At 37.4% G+C, this 22,218-nt stretch overlaps 1 protein-coding gene across 28 annotated transcripts in view; it reads left to right on the top strand.

Annotated features, from left to right (window-relative positions):
• The window catches only part of NEBL (nebulette), a 167,921-nt gene extending 150,586 nt beyond the window's left edge, over positions 1 to 17,335 (top strand). For 11 of the 28 annotated variants that reach the window (XM_073003074.2, XM_073003071.2, XM_078378647.1 and 8 more), the window contains 7 exons: positions 420 to 512; positions 941 to 1,045; positions 1,898 to 2,069; positions 4,809 to 4,901; positions 5,800 to 5,946; positions 13,151 to 13,266; positions 16,374 to 17,335. In XM_073003074.2, the coding sequence (XP_072859175.2) occupies positions 420 to 512; positions 941 to 1,045; positions 1,898 to 2,069; positions 4,809 to 4,901; positions 5,800 to 5,946; positions 13,151 to 13,266; positions 16,374 to 16,550 (903 nt within the window). In that variant the 3' untranslated portion in view covers positions 16,551 to 17,335. Of the gene's footprint in view, positions 1 to 419; positions 513 to 940; positions 1,046 to 1,127; positions 1,178 to 1,897; positions 2,070 to 4,808; positions 4,902 to 5,799; positions 5,947 to 8,086; positions 8,195 to 13,150; positions 13,267 to 16,373 lie in introns of all 28 variants that reach the window. The other 17 variants (XM_073003078.2, XM_078378655.1, XM_078378653.1 and 14 more) reach the window with 10 other exon arrangements.
• Positions 17,336 to 22,218: the final 4,883 nt, after the last annotated feature.

Here is a 22,218-nt window from a genome sequence, read left to right on the forward strand (position 1 = left end):
AACATTAGCGGATGCAAACAAAACAATAAACTCAACTGTCTTGAAAGAAAAGAATATTTTGTAATTCAACCCTATTTGAATCCTTCTCTTCTTAAAAAAAGAATACAACCAACAATATTGGAACAATAAAACACTATAAATAAACCTATATTAAAGCCATTTGGTAAAGAGAAAAAAATTAAGCAACCCAATAGAGGTCACTTGGCGATGCCTTAAAATTAAATATAAATTAGTAATACATATTTTAATGATGAAATGTAAAGAAAATAATTTGTTATCCTTCACTGTACAATGTTAATAAACAATGAAGTAACTGGAACATCTGGAATTCAGTTACCAGGTGGTCCTTAATGCAGTGCACTATTTATCATAGTTCATTTGCAATGTTATGGTTTGTGTTTTGTTTTGCAAATGAACAGGTGTATTATAAAGGTCCCCTTGGTAAAGCAACTTCTGTGAGTTTCACTCCAGAAATGGAAAGAGTCAAGAAGAATCAAGAAATTATCAGCTCGGCAAGTCCATTTTGTTTCTTTTTCTTGTTTCAGATTAATGAATAATTTTGGTCTTCAGTATGAAATGCACTCCACTGCATCTTATGTATACATATGAATTTTTAATCTATAAAAAGTTCAGTTTAAATGTGTACTTATCTGTGTGTTTTGATACAGCCAATAGCCAAATGGTGGGAAATTTACGTTTTTCTCCACTAGCTTTTTCTGATGAACACCAATGTTTTAAAAATATAATCTTTTTTTATCATACATTAGCCACTCAAATATTATGAATTGCCTGCAAGATTAATGATACTTATGTTTTGATCCCAGTGCAGTCAGTACTCAAGGAAGATGAGGGAAGGCAATTTGCATGTTCCGTTAAGCATGGTTATTTTTGGCATTTGTGTACTGAGCAGTTTTGTGTATGATGATGCTGTGTTTTCCAGGTAAAATATACCAGAGATCAGCAAGAGATGAAAGGTAGATCCACAATGATTCTAGACACACCTGAGTTAAGACATGTCAAAGAGGCACAAAACAACATCTCAATGGTAGGGTATATTTTTCACATAGCTGGAGTTTTCTCAGTAACAGTTTTCTGAAGTTGATTGGAGTGTACCTTTTTTAACCCAGGTAACCAGCACACTTTGCGAAAGTATGGATCTATGTCTTCTTACACTGTGGTTAGTGGGTTGGATTTGCTAACATCGTATGTATGTTGTATTTTTGTTCCACAACACTAATAAAAACTGTTTTCCTAATATTTTATTGTGTGGCTTCTTAAAGACTATTTCACATCGTTCCTCTGCATCACAAAGTTTAACTGGAGAGGTTGATACACACACACTGCCTTGTGCCTGTCGCATGCTCTTAGATCGTCTGTGCGGGTGGAATTATGAATTCAGGTGTGCCGATTGTCTTTGCCTGCAAGATTGTGTAGGTGTGAGTGTATTGTATACATGCCAATATAAGGGAATAGGTTTGAAAACAGTCTAAAAATGTTTATTATTTCTTGGTAATGTACTAATATGAGGATTGGTATGGAGCATTTGTTTTGACTGTATTTGTATGAAGTTGAGCAGGTTTGGAAAAATTTTAATGCCATCACTTGCACGTGAACGTAAATGATTGACACTAAACATATTAAACTGCATGTCACTCTGTTTATGCATATAAAATGTGATTATTTCAAAGATTTTAGGTCTAGTCAAGGAAGATACCAGGAATTGCCCACATGTTGGGAAACTTACCAACAATGAATAATGCATGTTTGTGGTTATGGACTGGTTAATATGAAAACAAAAATGGCAGGGCGCAGCAGAGTTACTGGTGACTGTTTCCTCTTTTGCAGCTGTTAATATTGCTTGTTGCTGGGCAGTAAAATAGTTATTGTTCTTCTCTAGGTCAAATATCATGAAGACTTTGAGAAGACGAAAGGGAGAGGATTCACTCCAATAGTGGATGACCCTGTGACTGAAAGAGTGAGAAGAAATACCCAGGTGGTTAGTGATGCTGCCTATAAAGGTGTTCACCCACATATAGTTGAAATGGACAGGAGACCTGGAATAATTGTCGGTAAGTTAGCATCACATGTTTTACTGACCCAAAGGCCAGTCAGATGGGTCTGTTTTGACCAGCTCTGATTATGTTGCTTTGTGACTAGAATTATTTTGTGCTTTTAGAATTGCAGTGTTATTTCCACTTGATGTTATGTCACATACAATTTCTTTTTCAGGTTAAAATGGTAGGTCCATTTCTGGGTTATTAGACCATAATTACTATACAGCAAAATTGTTAATTGTAGTTATCTCTGAAGTAATGAGAATATTAATTAATGCAACAGACGATGAGGTGAATTTCAATCAAAACATTAATTTGTTCTACAAAGGCTGAAATGTTTAAAAAAGGAAACATAATGTAGAACGTTCTACAATCTTTAACCTGTGTAAGTTTTTTTAAAGGAAAAGAAATGTCAAAGAAATTGGCATTTGACATTTTCATGTACAGTAATACAAAAGGACTTTGGATTCATGATTTCACTGTCTCTGAAGGCAAGGTTTTTATTGTTGAAAAGAATGAATTATTTTTTTGTTTGTGAAGTCTGTCTGTTGACCCAGGTATTGAAATAAAAATAATACATATCAGTACTCCTGCTGAATTACAGTTGAACATTTTTCTAAAGCATTTGTATAGAACTAGAATGTCTATAAGTGACTTAGGAACCTATGAAATTGCAAACATTTTTTCAGATGCTACTTTTCAGTCCTCACAAGTGCATCTGTAATCATATGCACAGTTTACATCAACAGAGTTTATTGGGACTGCAGGTGTGGGGAAGTGAGATTTCATTTTTACTCCAGTGTGACTGTATTTCTTTCTGATTTATCATTGGGAAGAAAAATATTTTGAGAAATATAGACATACATAGTGTCTCTTTAGTTCTGCAACCACGTCTTGGCTAACAATCAGTACTAAGTTGCAACTAAAGTAGGCCTACTCCCACCAAGATCTACCCGTATCACCCGAGCGAGTCAGGACATGAGGCTGAGGAGCTTGACGCCGAGGGAGGCCTGGAAGGAAAGGACAAGAAACCGGGGCTTCTCAGCGGTAGCTCCTCACCTCTGGAACAACCTTCCTCCAGAGATTCGTGCGGCCCCTTCGCTGGTTATCTTTAAAAACCAATTAAAAACATGGATGTTTATGCAGGCCTTCCCTCCAGTTAATATTTGATTTTCTCTTCTTAGTTTATTTTTTGTTTTCCCTTTTCCATCTTGTAGAACTTGTCATTTGATGTAATAATTTCTTTTTTGTTATATTTACATGTTGTTTTATGTACAGTGGTGCCCCGCATAGCAAGGTTAATCCATTCCGGATTAACCCTCGCTATGAGGAAACATCGCTAAACGGGACGCAAAATGCCATTGGAACGCATTAAACTTAGTTTAATGCGTTCCAATGGCTTCTATACTCACCGTTAAGCGAAGTTTCCTCATAGCGCCGCCATTTTCGCACCCTCGGTAAGCGAGGGCAGGGTGCGAAAATGGTTGCGGCAGCCATTTTGGAGCCGCTGAACAGCTGATTTCCCGGCGTTGCAATGCGAAGATTGGTAGGCGAAACGCTTACTGATCTTCGCAATGCGAGTTTTGGCCATAGAGGCCATCGGTAAGCGATCGCATTAGCAATCTCAAAAAAGAGATCGCTATGTGATTTCGTCGTTATACAGTGCGCTCGTTAAGCGAGGCACCACTGTATTTGGAAGCCGCCTAGAGTGGTCATAAGACCAGATAGGCTGGATATTAAACAAACAAACAAACAAACAAATACATAAATACATAAATAAATGCTGAATCTGTGGAACTTATATAGGTTTGACTCATCAAATCCATACTGATTCAGTGGGCCTACTCTAGTTGCAACTCACTAGAGGACTTCAGCCTTTACCTTCCCATAGTTTCTCCAGGGATATTGTGCAGAAATCTGTGTGCCAGCATTACCATTCATTATTGATAATTTCTCTGAATTTTTTTTAATGTAAGTGAATGAATTGGTGTATTTGATATTCATTATCCAGACCTATTTGTTCCCTTACATTCTGACATGATTGCTGCTTATATAGGCTGACTAGCAGGGTTGTCCCTGTGGCAGGAATCCTTTATTTCATTGAACACATGTGTGCTCTGGCTTTCAGCCAAAACAGTTTACAAATTAAACACTGGTGTTGGGAAGCATTTCCTAATTTTATTTTAAAATAATCCTATTGATAGTCCCAGCTATATGAGTCCTATTCAATCAGTGGGATTTACATTAAGTGTTGACTCATGGCTCAACAAATGCCCTTTAATATATTCTGGCTGAAATTAGCAATAGGCCTAAAGGACAAAAATAGAATGAAATTCATGGAGTATTGAATGCTGCAGTACTGGCCTTCTACTCTTTAGTAGAATTCTATGCAATTTGTGGTGCCCATCTGTGTGGTCTCTTGGCCCTGAGACCTCATTGATGAAAAATAAATTCAGCCAAAAATGAAGAATCACAATTCCAGACACCTCCTGGCAACACAGTTCTCCATGTAAAGGCTGGTTTGGATCCTTTTACCTCAGAAGGACCCCAAAAAGACTTCCCCCCCAAAACTGGATTTTAAAAAATTCAGGTTGGTTGAAAATTAGGCATATGCAGCTCCAGTACCTCCATGGCTGCCCATCCCTAGTTTAGGTTGTACATGTATGTGTACAACAACAAATCATCATCATATAACAATTAAATAAAATGTCTGTGCTTTTCTATTTTTCACTTCCTATCTTTTTTTAAAAAAAGACCTCAAAGTTTGGCGCACAGATCCTGGCTCCATCTTCGACATTGATCCTTTAGAAGATAACATTCAGTCTAAAAGTCTACATATGCTTTCGGGTATTGTTTAATTCATGGGTTTCTCTGGTGCCTGTTTGTAGTGGTGGAACTAATATTTAATTAATTCACATTATTGCTAGTTTTCGGAAGTGATGTGTGTGCCACAGTGGCTTTTCTTTCCTGCGGTGGACCCATTCCCATATATGCTACAGGCATGGATATATCAAGTTAGATTTCACTTCCTCCACATAGTTGGGCCTCAGTGCCAGACGGCGTAGAACAGTTTGCTAAGGTCTCAACTGGCACAAAGAGAGAGTTTGGAACAGTTACTCGTCTGAGTGCAGTTTCCAGGCTATGCTGACTGGGAGAATCTGGGAGGTGAAATCTAAACAAGCTCTGCATGAATACTCGAAATATAGAGTAAAATTAACAATACTACTCTTTAATTTAAACAATGAATTTTTCCTCCAGTTATAAAATGAATTTAAAATACCATCACTTCAAAGGTTGAGTTGATTTTGCTTGGAGACCATTAGTTTTCTTTGTATTAACATGCTAATAAAAATGGTAATTCACTTGATTATGGGCTGTGACCAAAGACTATAATATTGCAAGGATTCTTTTAAACAAGTTACTGCACTGCACCTCTTAAAACTGTGAAATTTCAACTTCTTCAAGGGAGTAATATGCTTTTTTATGCAGATGGAACACTTAACCCTAGAGATAATCCTATATATTTTAATTTCTGTTTGAGTAGCTGTCCTTTTTTGTACATTTCATAGGACCACTGTAACAGTGGTTACTGTAACACTGGTTATATTCCTTTGTACAAGAAGTTGCTGAATGAAGAAATAACCATGTTGATAACTGTCCTAGTTTTCTATTTTTAATTATTTTAAATTTAAAACCCTCCTTTTAAAAATTTTCCTTAACTTCTTCTATAACTATTTTATTGCAGCATTGTGTTTCCCTTTTGTAGAAAAAGCAAGGCGTTACAATAAGCAACATTTACATTCTACTAGTACTTCTGGCGCTGGAGATGACAAGTCAGATGGTTCTATATTTTCTTATTCCAGCGAGGTAACAAGGCCATCTAATGAAGGAGGTACCCACAGATGTCCACGGTTTTTTCCTGATTAACAAGCACAATGTGTCTCTCCCTTGCACGTCACACATTTAACTCGTTTTTTTTTCAGTGGAGGAACAGTTCTCTCTGTGTGAGAAAAAAAACCTATGTTTCCCCCAACAATTAATATCAGAAATCCAGCAAGGTTTCTGCATACTCTTTAGAAGTGATTCACAAGTCCTAAAGGTTCCCCTTGACATTTTAGTCAGTCGTGTTCAACTCTAGGGGGCGGTGCTCATCCGTGTTTCCAAGCCATAGAGCCAGCGTTTGTCCGAAGACAGTTTCCATTGTCACGTGGCCAGCATGGCTATACACGGAACGATGTTTACCTTCCCACCGAGGTGGTACCTATTTATCTACTCGCATTTACATGCTTTCGAACTGCTAGGTTGGCGAGGAGCTGGGACAAAGCGACAGGAGCTCCCTCCGTCGCATGGATTTGATCTTACGACTGCTGGTCTTCTGACCCTGCAGCACACAAAGGCTTGTGCGTTTTAGCCCGCAGCGCCACCACGTCCCTTCACAAGTCTTAGTGGTTCTCAGAGATAGTCATTAGATTAAAACATGCCCTCTTCTAATGAAGCTAATACAGTTCTGATTTTAGTTTTGCAGATGTGTGCTATGCAGAGTGCTTTTTCAAACATATGACTTCACTTGGAGGAGTACAATAGTGGTTGTGGTTGTGAAAGAAGTTAATGTGTGATTGCATCACAGGAGAAGTGGACGTTAACATACGTGTGTTTAGAATATAGAGACGAATACTGCCTGTTATTGGAACCTTCTAACCTACCTGCTTATAGTTTGGATCAACTGAGTTTGAGATCATTATGATCTTTTTCTTGAGATAATTTTGTAAAATACGCTATCTGATATATGACATCAGTAGGATATTGTAAGTATTGATATTGCAATGGCATAGCATTTCTAGTTATCAGTCTTGCACCCTAACACATGACTCATATTTACTCTGTGAATGGACTCTGTGTCCATGTACATACAAACATATGTACATATGAAAGTGACTGTGTAATTTGTATTAGCATTTTCTATCTAATGCACAAATGCTGTGTATTTCATAGTACTCAGCTATAAGTACTAAGTACTACAGCTAAAAAAAAACAGTTAAAAAATAAGGACCCCCAAACCTATCAAAATATGAATTTAATGAATTATTTAAATTATGTACAGATGTAGTCATCAATGTTTCAAACAGAAGAAAATCCAACAACTTCTGTCTTTTTATATATAAAAAAAGAATGGCATAGAAAAGACCAAGATTTGGGCACTTGTCAGATAAATAGGAGAGAACCCTCGTCAGCAAGGTCTGCTAAGAGGACCTTCATACCTGAAGAGATTCAGAAGGGAAAAACCACCTTGTAAAGTATACAGATTTTAAATTGTGGAAAGTGATATCCAGTACTTGTATTGAATCTTCAGGCACACTAGAGGCCAGTGTGGCTTATCTAAATAATATAGATCTATATGCAGATCATTTCATTAGATGAATTAGTGCATATGGCACTGTCTGGAGCTTCTGAGTGGTCTTTTTCCAGTTCCATGGGGGAAATTGATGTACTTAATAAGAAGAGTAACACACACATGAATAATAGTGTCAATATACATGAATAATAGTCTTTGAACAAGGATTTAAAAAAAACACCCGAAAAGCAAGTCATGTTGTCTCAGTTTGTCTCCACTCTGTGCAGTGTGTGTATGGAGTTGGGGGGATTAGGGATAATAGAGAACCCCAAACATGGCAAAACACATCCCATGCTCCCTATAAGGCAGTGGTCCCCAACCTTTTCTAAACCATCGACTGGTTGCGGGGGCGGGATTTGTGCGCAGGGTGGGGCACTCCCCTGTGCTCATGGGTGGGTGGGGCACTCTCACAGGTGGACAGGGTACACTCTTGTGCATGCATGGGTGTGTGGGGCACCCGTGCACGCAGGTGGGCGGGCCGTGGATGCGGGTGGGCATGGGGGAGTGTGTGCAGGGGGCGGGAGATTTGTCTCCACTGCCTGGTCCTTCCAAGTCCACAGACCTGCACCAGGCTACAGACTGGGGGTTGGGGAGCCCTGCTATAAGGGATAATACACTTTTTGGTCATTTTTATCTTTAGAAAAATATTTATTCAGGAGAGCTTGGAGGTGCGAGAAGTCTGCAGGGCTTAATTGGGACTTTCTGAGACCTGCACTTTCCTCACTTCCCGACAACACAGTGACTTAAGGTCTGGGCTGCTCTGAAATAAAAAACGGTTACCAATCGAAGTTGAATTGTACAAGCTGCATAATTTGCAATCTCAGGAAATGTCTGTGATTGCTCTTATTTTGCCTAATTTTAAATCTATTTTGCACAGAGGACTTTAAAAATAAAGCTGAGATGTTGAGGAATTTTGCAGCTCCTATAACAGCCGCCCAGATTAGTCAGTTGACTAAATGGGCGGGGTACAAATTCAATAAATAAAAATAAAACATTCTGTGATTGCTTATTTGTCTTAATTCAAAATATTTTACTTGCCTAATCTTTTATTCACCCACAAAGAATTGCACCCAATACTGTAGCTATTCTCACAGTATCATGCTCTGCATCATTGCCAGATAATCAAAGCAGATTTAGCCAGAATGGTACCACGAGAATGGAATTTGAATTGTTCATTATCTATAAAGTTGCAGGGTTCCTGTCAAATAATACTTTTCTGTTCTACGTTGTCACATTATTACAGTATTAACATATGTTATCCCATGTAACTTGGACAATGAGCCCTGGTCTTTTAGAGTTCCCTGTGCTCCTTTCTTGCTTTACTACTACTATATATGAGCAGAGCAGGAGTCACAACTCACAGGACCTGCGTGCTACTGTTCCAAACAGAATTGCAAATTATTTCTATAAATGAATATACATGGAGTACCAATATGTATGCTTGATGTTTTTGTCTGTGCTTTAAAGTGGGTTTTGTATTACATTTAATTATGTCTATGAAATATTCATTGCAATCTTAGGTTCTGCTTGACTATATTTCCAGGCCATTTAAACTGTGCCTTGTCATCTCAGATTTTAGGCTTAAAACTGAATAATTTTAGTATTCACATTAGCATCTCACAACTGTGTTTTGCTTATTTGGAATTCTTATTGTTAATGCTTCACTTTCTAAAATTTGCTGAGATTGCCTGAATGGTAACCTATGTATATTCTATTGTGAAAATTCCATGTTAAAATCAATGGAAAATCAATTCCCTTGCCTAGAACATTTACTTCACTTCAATAGTTGACATTAGCTGGGATTGAAGAATAAATAAAATAAGGTACGATCCAGCCCAAGTCACACTTTTTACGGTTCCAAATAACTAAGCTATGAAAATTATTCTCAGCCCCAAATTACTTATTATATCTTATGTTTTTGTATTTACTAAGGAGATTTAGGGGAGGGAAGTTGTATTCTTTCATAAAGTATTGCAATGGATTGCTTATAAAGCACCCACAGTTATATAGTTTTCAAAATAAAAAAACAAAAACAAATGACAAGCTTTTATAAAATAAAAACAAAGACACAAAAGAAATGATTCGAGAAGAACAGGGCAAAGTAATGAGGCATCCACAAGCAAAGAATGTTCTGTTGTCAGTACTTATGCAAGCAGGTACTACATCTGGGTGTGGAATGGGGGTGGGTACCACCTTGGCTTTTGCCTTAGTCAGCAAAACCTTTGATGACAATCTCAGATAGAAGTACTACATGGAAAGATAGATCTAGAGCAGTGGTTCCCAACCTTGGATCCCCAGATGTTCTTGGACTAAAACTTCCAGAAGCCTTCACCATTAGCTGTGCTGTCTAGAAATTCTGGAAGCTGTAGTCCAAGAATATCTGGGGACTCAAGGTTGGGAAACACTGATCTAGAGATACTGGCTTTGTTACACCTGCAGAAGGCAAACAGCGTAACTGATGGAAACCTCTTACTGGCAGTTAACAAGTCCTTGCTTGGATATTCAGGCCCACACACCAAACCAGTGGACGGGTGGGCATCTGAAACCCAAGCAGAGATTCATTAATTGCCAGCGAGAAGCCATTAGAAGTTACATCATTTGCTTTACATCATATGCAACAGGATTCTGGCCGCTACCTTTTTGTATTGTTCACAAGTTGAGGACATGGAGAAGAAAAAACGTCCTCTGTTCCAGTTGTCTCTACTACTGTCTGGCAGAAGAGAGCTTGACTGCAAACTGCGAAAAAGGCTTCCCTTTTACAAGTCCATTTGGGTTTATGAAGAGCTGAGTCCTTCTCTCTCCTCATGTTCAGTATGTGTGGTGGATTCTGATTTGAGAATGTTGTAAACTGTTTCAAAGATCAAAAGATTTCTTTGTACAAAACACTATCTTTAAGCTTTTAAGATTTCACAACCATTGTCATGATTACACATGGTTTGTTTCAGTGCATATCCTATTTAGAACTGTAGTGAAAGATGTAGTGAAAGTTAAGATTGCATCAGATTTTCTAGTTCAGTAGATAATCAAAACTAAACTACTTTTTAATCATACTTAATGGACCAGGAGCTTTTATGAAACAGCATTCATTTTGTTGTTGTTGTCTGCTTATCCATCCATGTGGAAAACCTGCTAATTTGTAATGGCTGTGTCATTTGTTCACATAAATGGTAAAGGTTTTACTCTATGGAAAACACTCAGACAATTTAAAAGGATTTGTGTGATTAAAACATCGTGAAAGGAAGGAAGACTGATGATTTTTCATCAGTGTCTCAGAATGATTTTCCCTCCCCCTTCTTCTGTTTTTTAAAATAAGGAATAATACAACCCCTTTCAGCTTGAGTCTAGGCAGTAGCTTGAATGGAGCCTGAAAGTTACATTCTCATGTAGCTTCTTGAGGGGAGTATAGATTTCTCAGTTGCCTTCTTTCTTCTACTTTAGAAACTCACAGCTCATCTTTTTCATGACCTGAACTATGCTTACCTTTTAGCTTCTCATTCATGCGATCCAGGTGGTGGACCTACATTTTTGAGGGCCCTGAAGCTTGAACTGTTATGGGGGGCCCTTTGCAACTAGCAACAAGGTCTGGGTAACCACTGTTATCTTTTTCATTGGGGTTTTTCCATGACAGATCACCACATATTTTTTAAAAATGTGAAATAAAGTTGCTTCTGAGGCCCTCCAGGATCAGGTGCCTTAAAGCTTAAAATTTGTTAGTTTCATAGTAGATCTGCCCCTGATGCCATCAATTCTACATTAGTTTAAACTTTATTTTTTAAAGGAACATGGTACAGAAACCTTCTCTAGGCAATATCTGATGGAAACTGGGAACTCTGTGTTCCTAAACATGCTTCTATATTGTATAAAATAGGAACATTTATCTTACAAGATATGATACAAAAGTCATAAATAATATGTTAGCTTTATTATTTTTCTTCTTACTTTCTTCCTTTCATTTCAGTATGCTTTAAATGTACACTGTCTGTCTGTCTGTCTGTCTGTCTGTCTGTCTGTCTGTCTGTCTGTCTGTCTGTCTGTCTGTCTGTCTGTCTATCTATCTATCTATCTATCTAAGGGCATCTAGAGTGATTTTTAAAAAGAAATGGCACCTTGGTGGTGAGTCCACCTGCTTTTCATGGTGATATCAGAGGAGTACATACTTTCCACATGATAGCAATGCTGTCACACTGAATTTTCCCATCTATGACTGACAGTCAATGCTTAGGGTAGAGATGTTCGCAGCAAAGTGGCACTGAATCGAGTACAAAATCTGTCTCTGCTACTGTTGAAATGGGACAGTGAGAGTATAGAGATGCCATGATTGGCAGCATTAAACAGCAGAGAGGGCAACTGTGATACAATTCAGCAGAAAATGTTTCTAAGTATATACCATTGCTTACACTAATGTGTGCTTAACACAATTTTTAAAAAACTATTGGTGGCCTCTTTGTGCCTCGTGATGTATGATATGTTTCTAAAGAGCATTAGAACAGATCTCCAGTTTCGTTTAGAACTTCTTTTGAAGTTTTTGTTTTGCCTTATGGCCTTGGGGCAGCAAATATGGATTCAGGTAAATGAGTATCAGATTGTACTTATGCGTGTTCTTTTATTCCAGGTTAGTTAAAATATATTTTGTTGATAGTACGGCAGATACTTTCGTTTCAGTAGAAATAATATAATGAATGGGTGTAATTTGTTCCCTACTGAGTTAGCTACGCTGATAACATCGACGTAACATTTACTGCTGCAGTTAATATTCAAAATATTTTGTTCTTCCCAATTGTTCATTTGTTTCTTGTTTTCAGTTTAAGGTTATTTTTTGTGCGCAATGATTACTTTCTGCTATTTTTCCTTGCATCTCTCAGGTTTATTTTTTATTTTATTTCTTTATTACTTTAATTTATACAGTGGTGCCCTGCTTGACAATGATAATGCATTCCATTAAAATTGCTGTTAAGCGAAATCGTCAACAAGTGAAAGTAAAAACCCAATTGAAATGCATTGAAAACCGGTCAATGCATTCCAATGGGGGAAATACCTGCTCGTCCAGTGAAGATCCTCCATAGGGGAAGCCATTTTGCATCGCTGTCTTCCGGAAATAGGCCCAGAAAACAGCGGGAAGCCATTTTGAAAACCAGACGATCAGCTGTTTTTAATCGTCGTGAAGCGAAAAATCAGTTTACGAAGCAGGGAACTGATCGTCGTAAAACAAAAATACGCCATTGGAATCATCGTTTTGCAATCGCTATAGCGATCGCAAAAAACTCATCATCAAGTGATTTCGATGTCTAACGGGGTAATCGTCAAGCAGGGCACCACTGGATACCACTCCTTTAGTGCCAAAACGCTAATCAGGGCAGTTTACAAATGATTAAAACAAAGTTTCATGACAAAACACCAAAATATAACACAAATAGCAATAATGTGGTTTGAGAGCATTGTAAGGGTTAGTGGTTTTGTAACCCACTTTTATTTTAAAGTTGTTTGAAGTCCTGGAAAAACCCAAAAAGGTTTGGCACAATTGACTTGATGGCATATGATGATGATAGTGTATCTTATGTATAAAGAAGTCCTGTCCACTTACTCATTCCTACTAATATAACCAGTTCCTATAGCTTTTTTAATCAAGAGAAGAAACCATCATTTCACCCACCCAAAAATTCTGTGCCATGTTCTCTTATACCTTTATATTTCTTTCCCAATACAGCCCCTGTGCTTCCAGGAGCATATCAGCAGGGCCACCCACAAGGATACGGTTACATGCACCAGACTAGTGTGTCATCTATGAGGTCAATGCATTCACAGCCTCATTCAGCTAACTTGGTGAGTATTAATTCAGATATTTCTTTAGTGACATCCTCTCTTCTGTAAATGTGCTTTTTTAAATATAGAAATAATCACAGAGCTTGTATTCAGAAACACATCTTCCACTTTATCATATGGACTCAATCTAGAGTGACGTAGGGATGAAAGACTCCAAACCAAGGAAACAAATATAGTGGTTGTTCATAAAACAACTCTATTACTCTTGCTGTTGAACGCCAGCACTAGATACTATCATAAAACGTGTTATTGGTTCAGATGTTTTTAAACTCATTTCTATTCTGCATGTCTTCTTTAAAGAAATCAGGATAACACACACTTAAAGTGTAAAGACAAAAATAGAATAATAGAACATTGCAGTCAAAATATCTAGAAGGGCTCAGAAGCCTAATAAAAAAGAACAGTTCTGACTAGTCTCCTAAACAGAAGTAATGAAAGAACCTGAATTTTGATAGGCTGACACATAGAAGTATTTTTAAAAGGCAGACTAACTGGAGGTACACACTGCTGTGGAATAAATTAATTTCACAATAATTTCCCAGTAGGCTGAACACAAATTAAGTATATGTTTGCACCCCACCTCTCTCACCAGCCCTTTCTCTGGACAATTATGTTTCTCTTGGCTTATCTAATCCTAATGGTTAATAGTTTGCTTCAAAATACGTATTTAGGGCAATGTTTAAGGCCTTAAAGTAGTATAAATCTAAAATTACCCAAACTATTGTTTAAAAACCAAGCTGCTGTAAGTAATGGTAATTAAGAACTAAATGTTAATTGAATTATGGGTGAGATTTCTTCTGATAGCCTTATTATATAATTACATAGAGCATGTCTGCACTTTCAAAAATCATTAAATGACGATCATCATTAAGAGCAACATTACCATCATAACAAGCTTCTAAAGGTTTGGACTGAGTAATTTCCCCTCAGAATAATAAAATATTGGAGGTGTGGTTGTTGTTTTAATCAAATTGTTTCAATATATGGTCAAGGCTTCTGATATTTGATGTTATCAGTGTCTGTTGATGCTTCTAAAACATGCCTCATCTTTCAAAAATCTTGATAATGGAAGGTGGGTTTATATCAGAAGCAAGCAACCTGCTCTAGGTGTTGTTGGACTGGAGTTCACATCAGTCTCGGGCACAATGTTGAGGTATCATGAGAGTTGCAGTCTCTGATATAAATACAGTGGTGCCTTGCATAGCGACGTTAATCCATGCAGCAAAAATTGCTGCTAAGCGATTTCGTCGCTATCCGATTTTAAAAAGCCTATAGAAACGCATTAAAACCTGTTTAATGCATTCCTATGGGCAAAAAAATTACCTTAAAGTGAAGATCCTCCATATGGCGGCCATTTTCGCTGCCTCTTAAGCGAGGAATCTGTCCCTAAACACAGCCGGCGGCCATTTTTTAACCCGGTGGCCATTTTGGAACCGCCGATCAGCTGTTTTAAAATCGTCGCTTTGCGATTATCGGTAAGCGAAACAGGGACCCGATCATCGCAAAGCGAAAAAAAACCATTTAAAACATCACAAAATCTTCATCACAATGCGGTTTCGCCGCTAAACAGAGCGCCCGTTAAGCAAGGCACCACTGTACTACTGATGATTTATTGAAAGCTTCTTTGAGTGGGATGGAGTAAATCCATGAACTAAACTCCTATGATTGTAGTGAATCTACTCTACTTATGGCTAGGCCTGCATCCAACCTGCTGGGATCACCAGACTCTTCACTAAAATGTTTATGTGAATATTGAAACATTTTCTCCTTTTAAGGAGAAAGGCAGGGTAAAAATATTTTAAATAAATAAATAAAATTATTGCAAGCATTTTTTGAAAATATATATCTCAGCAGTACTATAGTAGAGACTTCTGCTATCTTATATCACTACAAACATAGTAAATTGTAATATGGAAATGTATTGAATCATTTCTGACTACTCAGTAGGTTCAGCTAATGGAGCAAGTCGTATCTCCATAAATATTCAGCTATAATTTGAAGGAATAATTCTCTCTCACACACATGGGTGCACATGGAGACTGAAGGTGTCTGCGTATATAATAATAATAATACATAGGTACCATTAAGTCAATTCCAAATTATGGCAACCCTTTCCAGGAGTTTTGAAGTATAGAGTATTCAGAAGTGGTTTAAATTCCTTTTGTATGGAGCTGCACTGGGACTGCACAAGCTGGCTCTTCTCTGAGGGTGCACAGTGGGGAATCAAGCTCTCAGTCTCTGACTTTGCAGCCATATACCTAACTCACTAAACTAATCATCCAACTATATGTATGTGTATTTATCTGTGTATCATTTAATGTGTTTATGTACAGTTAGGACCCGCATTTTCCTCAGGACACATTGTTGCATTTAAAACCTATATACCACAATTTTGACGTAGACAAGTGTGACATATAGTTGGTTTAATACAGAATATCCAACATATTGGGGCCAGTGGATGTGGTTAAAATTTTGAGAGTTCTACCAGCATTCTCACAAAATGAGTGCCATCCATAGCAGGATTTCTCCATTATCACGATAATGCCACAGGTTTTGGGCCAGTTGACTAACTGTATATTTGGGGAATCTAGTGGTAATATCTTAATCAAAACTAAACAAAACAAATGAAATCAAATAAAGTCCTGGATTAAATGGATGGGTATATGATCCCAAGAAGCAATATCTATTAAAAACAGAACAGTCTCCTTGTTCAAAGGACCTTGTAATCAAAGGGAAGGCTATAAATTGAAAAGACAGCAAGCTGAACACTTAATATCTGGGGGGAAAACCCATCATGAGCAGGCTTGAAAGTAGAAGAGAGTGTGTCCACAAGCATAGTAGTGTCCGTTGTGTTGAATATCCAAAATATTATTTTATGTTGTTTTTATGTCCATTTGTACAACTCTGTCCCTCTCTTCTATGTGGACCTGTTGGCTGGCCTTGTATATACAGAGTGAACAGAATTGGTATTTTGAAGGCATTTTGAAGTACTAGGAATTTCATCCTTACTGTTCCAAGAAGAGGAGCTCTGTGATATATCAACCACTTTTGTTAACTGCCTGGTTGTGGAACATACTTATAGATTTTCCCTGTTTTTCTCTTAATAGAGAACATACAGGGCTATGTATGACTATAGCGCCCAAGATGAAGATGAAGTTTCCTTCAGAGATGGTGACTACATCATCAATGTGCAACCAATTGATGACGGTTGGATGTATGGTACTGTTCAGAGAACTGGGAAAACTGGAATGCTTCCAGCAAATTATATTGAGTTTGTTAATTAATACTCACCAGTAGTCTTTCTGAGCTTTATTTTGAATTTACCTAATCTTTACAAAAGTACTTTTACAACCACATTCTCTTTACTTCCTTTCTTAATGTAACAATCTGTGCTCCTAAATTGAAATCAACAAAAGAGGTCTTCTTATGATATCCAAGAAGCACTGAGCTCCAAAAATATACTGCTTAAAATGATGTATAAGAGCGAGCAGTCAATCGGAACTGGAAACCTGGTGCTTGTAATCATGTAAAATTAGCTGCCAAACAGAATTCTGCCTTGACAGTAGGTTGTATTTCTCATTTAAGTTGTAACCACAAACCAGCTGACTTTTTTTTAAGTTCCGTACTTTGAAATTGTTAGAAACTACAGCTTTCTGTTAAGGTTTGAGCTATTACAACTCCACAAGAACTGAAAATGTTGTGATGAATAACATGATCAAAAGTTGCTTACTACTCCCTGGCAGCCTTAAACAAAGTGTATCTTATTCGTAATGGTAAAAAGTTCCTGATAAACAATTGTCTTTCTGTATTTTTCTTGTTTACTCTCATCCATACTCCCAGCTCAAGTCAGTCTTCCCAAATCACCTCTTGCGAATGATCTCTAAGTTATGGCATAGCTGTGCCTTCTCTCTTTTCGCACAGCTAAGAGACAATTTTAGAATGTTTGTTACTTCCTACCTTTTCTATTTTGTTAATTCCAATATTTTTCTATTTTCCCTTGTACTGATGTTGTTTATATAGAAATGATTATCTTCCAAGCACTTTACAAATAACATTTATCTCTAATCATTATTTTTGTCAAGAGTCTGTCTTGGTAATCTTATAACACAGCGTTATTGTGAAAGCAAACATCTATATCCCTTACTTACGACAATGTAACACAATGAATTGGTTCATATAATTAACATGGGCTTGGATTTGGGACCTAATAAACAAGAAACATGATTTATTCGCAAAGGCTTTCACGGCCGGGATCTAATGGTTGTTCTGGGTTTTTCGGGCTCTTTGGCCGTGTTCTGAAGGTTGTTCTTCCTGACGTTTCACCAATCTCTGTGGCCGGCATCTTCAGAGGACAGCAAATGAGTACAGGTTGCTGTCCTCTGAAGATGCTGGCCACAGAGACTGGTGAAACATTAGGAAGAACAACCTTCAGAACATGGCCAAAGAGCCCGAAAAACCCAGAACAACCACAAGAAATATGATTCCTTCACCCTGAGTTTAGCTAAAGAAAACATAATTAGATTTTTAATAGATTTCCACACAATGAATAGAATTCATTGAATTGTTCAATAATCAAAGCATGATATTCACCTCAGAAACTTTGCCTTCACAAATAAGGTGAAAAATGCCAAATGATTATATTTACCAGACTTCTTTTAAAGAAGAAGCATAACTTAGTACTATTGTGCTAATTGAACAGCTTGATTCCAATTACAGTGGTGCTTCGCTTTACGAGGATAATCTGTTCCATTCAAATCGCTGTTAAGCGAAATCCTCGTCAAGTGAAATGAAAAAGGCCATTGAAATTTATTTATTTTATTTATTTATTTCATTTATACCCCGCCTATCTAGTCAATTGTGACCACAATGCATTGAAAACCGCTCAATGCGTTCCAATGGGCGAAATACCTCAGCGTCCAGCGAAGATCCTCCATCGGGCGGCCATTTTCTGGTTCCTGTAATGCGAGGAATCCGTCCTAAGCGCAGCGGGGAGCCATTTTGAAACCCGACAATCAGTTGTTTTCTGATCATCATAAAGCAAAAAATCGGTTCCCGAAGCAGGGAACCGATCATCGTGAAGCAATTTTTCCCATTAAAAACCAATCACAAAAACCTCATCCGTAAGCTATTTCCTCATCTAACAAGGTAATCGTCAAGCGGGGCACCACTGTACATTTAATGGAGTAATATGTTTCTAAACTTTTTAAAATCTGGTGACAGCTGGTGGAGTATGCTTAACAGAAAACTCTTGGGGAGGGTGAGGAGAAGGAGAGAGGTTCCATGGAAGTATTTGGTGCTGAATCCAACGGATACATAAGTAGCTAAGGCAAATGTTAAGATACAGTTTTCTGGTGCCTCTGGGTTTGATGTGTTCCCATCCTCACCCAGAATTCTGTTGGACAGCTGCCCAAGAGGGGTTAGGATGTAATGGAAGGCATGTCCATCCAAGAGGCCCCAGCATAAATAAATCTGTTGGTGCCAGTACATTCTTATTGAGATTAGGCAGCAGGAAGAGGGAAGATGGAGGCCATGTCCTTTCTGGGCACCCCAGTGGCACCTGTGGCATTGATCTATTTTTGTTGGTGTGGTCCCAATGCACAGCAATCAAGAAGGAGTGGGGATTTCAATGTGATCTGTGAGCGAGATTAAGGCAATCCAAATCTCACATCTTTGCCCCCTACTCAACAGCTAGCCTTAGCTAATCCACCTTTCTGCAGTCTTGATTCTCTCTCTGCAAATAGGAATAATATGTTACCTTATCCATCTCTTTGTAAGGATTGCAACAACATAATGCACGAAGCACCACACATAACATATAAATGCTAAGCATTTATTGGGTTGACATTTAAAGGCTTCCTTCTTACAGATTCTTTTTGGAACAGGACTGCTACCAGGTGAAGAAAATCTGCGAATGTAGCCTACTGTTACTGCTACTATGATAAGGATGGCAATGCATTTTCTCTCAAAAGAAATAGAAGAACAGAGGCCTATGAAATAATATGAGCAGAGATAACATTAATTTCTGCTGTCAGAACGTATTCCTCAGTCTACTTCATTTTCCCCTAGTAAGGATCATGAGGAAGCAAGGGTGTTAAGATATTTTCCTGTTTATGTAAAAATTGCTAGCATGTCTATTATTCACTTCTGTTCTACATTTACAGTATTCAAAATGCCATGAAAAAGGTGAATTATAGAGAGAGCCTATTTTTCTACCTACTCGGCTTTGAAAGAAGGGATAATTTATTTCTTATTTTTCTCTAGCCAAATAAAATGAAGAGTGTTGTGTTGTTGTTGTTTTTTTAAAAAATCAATGCCAGATAAGGAAATACAAAACTAAGTTAAGCTCTTCTGATAGATTGGTATATACACACACAAACACACACACACACACACACACACAAAAACACACCCTAAGTGCTGCAGAGGTTTTTGCTAATGGTGTGAATCATTGATATCAAGGGTTTATTATGGCCTTCATCTAATATAGTGGGTCGCTTATGTATATTTTCCATGTTATTGTCTGAAGAGATTATATTCTGTTTTTAGACAATTATGTTATCAGAAATGAGACAGTAATATTTCATGTTTCTTTTGGTACCATTAAGGATAGCATGGAATTTAAATATGTTTAGCCACTTGTTAAGTTCCAAGACTAAAGAACAGAAAATGATCAGTTTCTATCATTTTATCTTAAAGGCAAAAATGAATAAATAAATACATCTCTGTCCAGCCGATGAATAGCCACTTTGTCTCCTTGCCATTTTGCTGTTAGTGGCCACTGTTTAGTTAAGTTAGTCCAGAGTATTTTAATGTGGATTTGGATTAGCAAGGACATCAAGCCATGTATTGATAAGTAAGTCTTGTAGCTTGTTTACAAGGTGAGATAGAGTAGGCTTTTCATGGAACCCATGCCATTCCATTTATATGTGGAAAATTACTTTGCAGTTGCCACCTCTATTCCATCTCAATGCATCAAAATGTGCCATGAAAGAAACTCAAAACCATATTTGCACTACAACCTCATGTTTGTTTGTTTGTAAATAGCAGCTCAGGAGAATCCTTGAGCAGCCTAGGGAAATAAGTATGTCTCTTCTTACAGTGAAATTAAAATTCCCATCTTAAGGGATCCTGTTGTTGGTACCACCACCATCCTCAAAACCTCCAGGAACCATTACGATTCCTTCATACATTATAAAATTCAGTATACTTCCTTTATGAAACTGATGTTTCTCAAGTAATACAATGATGCTAACAGGTCTTACGATGTGTGCTCCAAAAGTAAAAGCACAAATGCTATTTGAAAATTGGACTGAACTGATGAAACAAGTATTGAATTTGTACTATTCAGAAAGGAAGAAGAGGGCTGGGATACAGAGTTGTTACAAGAGAGAAAAGTGTAGGTGTAGAAAGGACACTTTAATCCTAAGCATTCTTTTAAGCGCCTACATGAAATGTAAATGCATTTTAAAAACATGGATGAAACTACATGTAGAATGTCACATGTGATGACTGTACACTCCACATTTCTGAAATGATGATCCATGTCCAGTTTTCTTGGTGCAGTGAAAACAATAAGTCAAGTTATGTTGCATATACACTAGTGGCCCCACATGTCCACCAAGAAAAGCCTAGGAAACATGCATTTTCTAGGCTGTCCCATTATCTTTTTTTTTTTTAATAAAACAGTGCTTCCCTGCCCCATCTCATATATATCAAAGCAGAAATTTCACCACTTGTAAAGTGGATTGTTTGCCACTGTGCACTGCATGCAGGTAGAAGGTTACACTGAAAATAAAAGCAGAAGGTGGGGTGGACATGCTCTCTTTAAAAACACTGAAATAATTTCTTTTGAATCAAAATATCCTCAGCTTGTTAAGCCATAAACATTTCTCTTGGGAGAGTTAACTTATTCAGATTTCCATTGTAGAATTTATCTTTGACATATTGTTATTTGTTGAGAGCCCAAATCATCTATTTGGTGTTGCACATGCATGTTCGAGTGATGGAAAGGAAATAACTTTCCACCTGTAGACAAGGGCATATTGTCACATGTGATATTAGAAAATATCATTTCAACATACATTCAGGAAAAAAAAAACTCGAATAAGATAGTGGTCATTTTTTCAAAAGTGGTGTTCCATTACAAAAATGTTTTCAAATGTTTTCATGGAAATCACCTGCATACTGAAAATCCAGACCTCATATAAATATAAACTGTTTTTTTTTTTTTTTTTTTGCATCAGGCAAGCACTATGGATAGCAGCAGAAACTATTCTGCCATTTGTAAGCGAATTTGTACAGAGCTGTCACATTTCTTGAACAACTTATCTCCATGTGGAATCCCTAAAATCACATGAATGAATCTATAGGATGGGACAGAAAAATGGATTTCATTGACAGCTGTATCAGGCTTTAGACTAACTGAATCCTAGTTTTGAAGTTAGAAAGGGGGAAAAAAAGAAAACCAATTCAACTTGCCCCTCTTGACATGAGATCTCAGAAAACATACATTTTAAATCCCTATAACTTGTGGTTAACTTTTCACTGTAGAATGTCTGCTGTTTAGTCTTCATTCATAAACAAAACTGTTTGGCAGAATGTAGTTTAAAGGTAAAGTGAGACTGTGTATATCTTAGGTGTTTTTAAAGAGCACTTACTATTAACTGCTGGATAAACTTTAGATTATATATAAAAATCATGAGGCAACTAGCCAGTGCCATAGCACAGTGTATTAGATACACCTCAGTAGTTCCTGCTAGCAAACGCAAATTATATTGCAAATGCTTCCTATACTATTGTTAAAGCTCCACCTTCCATGTGGGTAGACTTACTCCGACATACGCACACATCCACATTTGCCAGAAGAGACAAGCTATTTTTTAATTTAATATCTTGTTCTTCCTTGGCCCTTTGGAACCATAGCTTCATAACACAGCACATGTTTTCCATGCT

This window comes from Pogona vitticeps, chromosome 6, assembly GCF_051106095.1.
Source record: "Pogona vitticeps strain Pit_001003342236 chromosome 6, PviZW2.1, whole genome shotgun sequence".
NCBI lineage: Eukaryota > Metazoa > Chordata > Lepidosauria > Squamata > Agamidae > Pogona > Pogona vitticeps.